This window comes from Papilio polytes, unplaced genomic scaffold (genome assembly GCF_000836215.1).
Source record: "Papilio polytes unplaced genomic scaffold, Ppol_1.0 DF824135.1, whole genome shotgun sequence".
NCBI classification, from domain to species: Eukaryota; Metazoa; Arthropoda; class Insecta; order Lepidoptera; family Papilionidae; genus Papilio; species Papilio polytes.
Window position 1 is genome coordinate 352,028 of NW_013525069.1, and position 6,438 is coordinate 358,465.

The following is a 6,438-nucleotide window of genomic DNA, read 5'->3' on the forward strand; positions in this document are numbered from 1 at the left end:
GTATTTTGTTCTGTTTTTAGTGCATTTTGTTTTGTTTTTAGTGTATTTTGTTTGGAAGTCGGTTTTGTTTTTTTTATTAAAAAGTTTATTTTTTTATGAATGAATGTATATTAAGACGTGAAGCATTTACCTGGAATGCAAATATGATTGTATGTCACCATCTTGTCCTTGTCCCACTATTGCAAGGTCGGCGCAATAGGTTTTGGTCTTCCAAATCGAAAACGGAATATAGCTAATTTTAGTAGTCATTCTTTTAATCATATCACCCTTCATGCAACCACGTCTCTTCCTAGGCAATTGTTTCAGTTAAATCTAAATATAAAAGTATACAATACTTAAGTACACTGCGTCAGCGTTGGCGTTGTAGATAGGATCTCATAAATCCTGAACAAAGCCACGAAGCGTCCGCCCACACGCGGCAATTAAGACATCTAACTGCGTGTTCTCAGGCCAACTACGTTTTCGTTCTGCCCATTCTTGGCGAAATACTTTTATACTTTCGCTGACATGCCAAATAATTTTAACAACATTTAGTCAACCACTTTTTCATTGTAACATTTGGAGATTGTCATGATTTTACTTAGATATTTTTATCATCCAAATCAGTACTTTATGCAGTGATTAATAATTCATGAATAATACAATTTTATTTAAAAAAAATCTTTTAACTAGATGACAATAAAACGAATCACATCTTATTTCCAACGTTTCTGTTTTCATCTCAAATCACGTTCCTCTCACGACATATTAGATTTATGTTCTAACAACGTTAAACCATTTTATAGGATCAATTCTATTTAGCCGCTATATAATTTGTGTGGATGATCGCATTGATTGTAACAGATTGCAGATTTATTGTGCGAATACGTTGTGATTTCGCTTAGAATAACAGCATTGTAACACGAATCATGTCTACTGGCCATTCGTTGTCGTTTAGAAGGTGTCAGCGTACGTATCCCGGTTGGTGTCGCACGCCGCTAGATGGCGCTCTCACGTGCTCACGTCCACCGGCAAACACGCCGCTCGCTGTCAACCGCTGTTTGCAGTATACGCTGCGGTCAGGGCTTTACTCTGCACTAAATATATTTCCTCTTTGGTGAGATAATATTATTTTTCAATTTCAACACAAGTTTTTAAAATCAGATTATGAAAGGAATTTAAAAATACACGACTCAAGATTAAGCATTATTGGCATTCAACATTATATTGGGCCCTGATATATTTAGGTTGACTTAATCAAGACAAGCTATTCACTATCTGATTACTTGGAACTGTACTTTTTTCTGATAATGGTTTGTTACAAGCACGGCTGGTGGCTTTGTGGAGTCGCATTGGGTCTGCTGTGGTGCGTACTGCTCACTCCTTTGAGCGTCAATCTCTGGCGAACGTATGATCGGAGAATGAACACTCAGAACTTTATAACTCTATCTAACTTTAATGCAGCGTAAGTGTAACAATCATACTTAATAATATAAATGCCTAAATTTAAATGGATGGATGTTTGTTAGACTTTGTAGCCTAAACGGCTGAACGAATTTCCATGAAATTTGATATAGATGTAGAGATTAGCCTGGAAGAATGCATTGGCTACTCACTTTTGTTTTCTTTAACTTCACGCGTACGGAGTCGCGGACGAAATATAGTATTACATAATTATCTAAAGATTCAATAGGTTGCTTTTTTTATATTAAAGTAAAAATAAAGCATACTGTACCTAAGTGTAGAAATAGTTACGATGCAAAATAACATTGATACTCAATTTGCTTCTTTTTTTAGACCTCAAGGGACTCCAGAGACGGAACCATGTGAAAACGGCAACTGGACAACACCTGGGTCAGTTGCTGGTTACTTTTTAATAGTTCATAGTTCATCATCAATGTTTCTTTCAAGAAACAGATTAATGGCAAAATAATCGTCAATGATTCACAAATATAATTAATGCAGATTTTAAGACAAAAAAGAAACAATCTATTGCTGTTTGATATTATAATAGCTGTAGTTCGAACATCCTATTATTGAGCACTGTACCATAAAGCCATAAAAATACGTTCATGGTGAATTTAAAAATATTTTTCCCTCGATGTTATTTTAAAAACTGTAAAACAAAACAATAGCGTTTGAGTCACGGAGTTACTGCGTTGGGATAGTAGAACGTGGGGTAAGGAACATTGAAAAGCCATAACAATGTTCGTTTAGCATTTAAAAAGAAAATGTATTTCCTTCAAGAAGTTTTTTATGAAAAAAGCATACTGCTAAGTTAACTTTTAATAAAATTACATTTCAGTTAATTCATTCGCTACTTGAAGAAAGTTTTTTAGTATTAAAGACATGAAATCCGCTACAGACGGTTATTTCTAACTGACAGTTTTAACTACACAAGTTGGACTCTTCGTGCATGTTTAGACAAAATTGTTATTGTCAGTAAACTGTACAGTTATTTGGTTTACATAGTCTAACCGACTTTGGCGATTCAAACCTAAATCTTATCAATGCTTTTTCATTCGCAGCCCACCCCCACCCCCTAGGGACGATAACTGGTGATCTACAAAACAATGCTGTGAGAAACCGTTTGAAATACATCTAAGTACCACCAAGAAGATAACCAGCGCGTGGTGCCTGAAAGCACAAAGTATTTTGCTAAGCTTGATATCCAAGATAAGTAACTATGGAGTGTGCTTATCGTTACTTAACTAGTAAGATTATCGTAGTTAAAGGATAAAGTAAATATTTTAAAATTTTTCGAGAAAGTAACTTATTATAAGTTGTTAATGAAAGTAATTTTTAATATTTTGCTTCTAATTATTTTTTTACTTTGTATGTATTAGAATTATTTTAAAGTTTGTAATCGTATTAATACTTTTTATTATAAGATAAAATTTAATTAATCATACAAATTGTTACAATTATATTCGGCGATAAATGTTTTCTTTTTATTTCTCCTATACGTTAGTCAATTAAAAAGTTTTATTTAGAAGAATCTATAGACAAATCTGGTCGTGATAGGATAGATAGAAAGTCACTTAATATAATGTCGAGTAAACAATCTCATAGTTTATCTCAATTGTTTATCTTGCTAGCCTCGGTTGTTGTAGACCGACTAGAACTGAAAATAATGCGTCCATCAGTTATGTATATTATCCAACCTTTTTAGACATCTTGTCAAAAATACGAACACAATAAAAATAAAATGATAAAACACTTTTACCCCCACCACCTGCTGTCGCAGAAAAATAAGAAAAGATCAACGGAAACGGAAAACGTACAAAAAACAACGGGAGAACACCAACGCTTGGCATTTTACTGGCTTCCAGCCAAGTTCGTTTACAAGAAGCGGTATAGGTTTGGGATTCTATTTTGCTTTATGTTTACCAAAACGACTATTTTGTTTGTGATCGTGTGGCACTGCACGTTGTATAGCTAACGCAGTATAATCTTATTAGAATACTAAAGACCGACTTTGATATTAAATCCGTATATTGTTGAAGTAACACATAATATTTCGCTGGCAGAATTTAATAGATTTATCAGAAGCAAAATAACAGATTAAAACGGTTTATATATACATTGGTTATTTCTGAAACAAAAGGACAAAATTATTCATGTAATTTAATAGGAATTGAAAGAAATCGGCAATGGAAATCCGCCCTAAGATTACATTCGATTACATCATTTTATCGGAAAGTAAAAGATAAATTACTAAACGATTATGATGTGATATAAATCCTACAACGTATAATATAAACCCTTGCCATATTGCGGAGTATGACACTAATTTCTTTGCGCACGTTATAGGTATAAAAAAGTCGATTGATTGATCGCAGGTCATGTTAATATTCTTGGTTAGTAATACAAGGATGTGAAATGCCATTCAGTTAACTAACGTTGCATTGTTCTACCCTATATGCATTTATTTATTGACATGCCTTATTAAAGAAAAGTCAAGCTGACACTTATCACTTGATAACAATTACGTTGGTATTTCAATTATTTATTAAGTATTCACTGACCCATTATTCATTGACCCATACAGTAACATGATATCACTGACCTTTTAACAGACAAGCAACCTTTTGATGGAAATTCAAGGTTTCAACATTTAGGCCAAAAACAATTTACTCACCCCATTCGGATAAATTTTAATGACTCTGGCTCATTTTTCAAATTATACTTGTGGGATGGATATCTTAGTAAAAATGTTGAATATAAAATAATAAATTTTAATAATTACAAAGTTAGCATTCGCAATTTTTTTTAATAACATCGATTTGTCATACGCAATTTTTTTTGTCTATTAACATACGTGATTTGTTGAGTTTGTTAATTTTAAAGATAAGATAATATAAAATCTCTTTCTTCATAAACATCAGTTTTAATATGAGTTAAAACTTACTTTACGTAATAACGGAAGCTACTAGTAAATTGAATTTAATTTACCGGTGACCTTATTGTAAAGATAATTCCTCTGAATAAAATAACGCTTATGAATATAGTAAATTGCTTTAATGATAGTGGTACTCAAAGTAAACTTAAGTACTGTATGGAATAAAGTGTTCTCTCGGGTTATAAAATCAGTCCAGCGGCTGTTATTTAAAAGAATGGTGCCGTATTTGAATAATTGGTAAATGGTGCCGATTGAAATAATCATACAAAATCGCGAACTGCATGTTATTGACGTCTTGCTTTGAAATGTATGAAAAAACAGAGATGAAAATATGCTTATGTACGGATGTTAAGACAATAGAAACAGTGTCCGGTGAATAAATGCTTAAAACGCTTAAAGAACCAATTTAAATATAAATTATTTGGAATCCCTTCTGAATAAGAACCAACAAATTATTCTAATCTATCCATCTAGAGATAAGTTAAATCCGGTCTTCGTTCTTATTTATTTTAAGTTAAATAAAATACAAAGGAACCCTAAAATTAGATTAAAGTGTACATAAAAAAGAAAAAAAATATCAATGATAGTGTAGTAAGGCAGTGAGTGCAGACAAGTAGCATTACGCAATGAGATGTAACGAGCCATCGGCTCACTGTTGACCGGTTAACATTTCGCGCGGCCTTCGAACAACATAATAAGTTGCGACACCTTGGAATAGATCTGAATCAGCTCATTGTGAGCGAGCTATACCGCTGCGGGCCGCGGGCTCCAGACGCAATGCTTTCATACGCCCGACAGCTCACTGAAAAATTAATATCACCGTCGCATTTCAAAGACTTCTTACAGGCATATTCGAAATGGGATTCTCACCGACCTCGAATTTCAATATTGTAAAGAATATTTTTAATTTAATTAATAATCTCATCACTGCTTCAGAAAGCTGTTATCCACAGAATATATAAAAGCATGCCAAAATTCTCTTGTTTGATGTATTCATTATGTTTGATTTTCAAGCAACTAAATTGTATGTCCTAATTACTCGCTGTAATTTAAGCCTCTTCCATAAATGACGCAATGTAAACCGTTGCAGTTAAACGGTGGATGACATTAATCCTTAAACCAGATACGTCCACATTAAACCATTACACACATAAAAGGTCAATTTAACGGACGACAAACATTTAAAAGTTCAAATTCTTTCGCAATTTACATACATATGAGGTTAATTATATAATCAGTTTAATGGTAAACAATCGAAATAGTTCACCTTGATCTGAATCTTTTATGTACTAGAAGCAATTCGCGCCCACAGTACGTTAGGTTCATACGTGCTATATTGAAGGCCTAATAAAATGCATATCCCTTTAGTATACACACAAATAACACATCCACGTTATAGTCCATTCGAAAATTTCATATTTTTAATGCATTTTTAACATTTAACCTATACGTTAACTAGATTAATCAAGACAGTAATTAAAAAGGCTAAATTTCTTTGGATAGTTACAAAAGAGCCATATACATATAATTCCTCACACCTTCAGCTTTAACTATGGAGTTAAAATAGTACCTGTATAGACAAAATTTTAACTCTACAGTGTAACTGACCTGTGCAGTTTTACAGATGAAAATAAATATACTACTATTATTTTAAGCAGACTTTAAGCAATTATTAACATATTCAAATACTTTTACAAACAAAATACTTCCGAAAAATTAGTATTATTAAAAGTGAAAACTAAAACCAGTTATAACAGATGATACATGTATCGGTCGATGACCGGTATTCAATATAAACGTAATTATATAATCAAGATGAGTAAAACTCACCTTGAACTAATGCTCTAATGACCTGTTCGACAAACCCACGCGGACAAAGGAGTCGGTTAATAGCCTCATCTCTTGATGCATTTGGACGGATGTGTTTAAAATTTGATGCGGCATTTTACAACGTACTTTTCTCTAAAGTATGTATACATCTTGGAATCCTGTTAATTGAAATTCATCCCATATTCTTAAACCTCATGACACAGTATAGTATATAACTGTAGTAGAAA

At 32.8% G+C, this 6,438-nt stretch overlaps 1 protein-coding gene across 2 annotated transcripts in view; it reads left to right on the top strand.

Annotated features, from left to right (window-relative positions):
- Positions 1 to 2,742, top strand: part of LOC106099354 (prominin-1-A) — a 9,585-nt gene extending 6,843 nt beyond the window's left edge. For both annotated transcript variants that reach the window (XM_013277878.1, XM_013277879.1), the window contains exons 12-15: positions 938 to 1,096; positions 1,305 to 1,444; positions 1,777 to 1,833; positions 2,508 to 2,742. In XM_013277878.1, coding sequence (XP_013133332.1) covers positions 938 to 1,096; positions 1,305 to 1,444; positions 1,777 to 1,833; positions 2,508 to 2,541 — 390 coding nt within the window. In that variant the 3' untranslated portion in view covers positions 2,542 to 2,742. The remainder of the gene's footprint in view (positions 1 to 937; positions 1,097 to 1,304; positions 1,445 to 1,776; positions 1,834 to 2,507) is intronic.
- Positions 2,743 to 6,438: the final 3,696 nt, after the last annotated feature.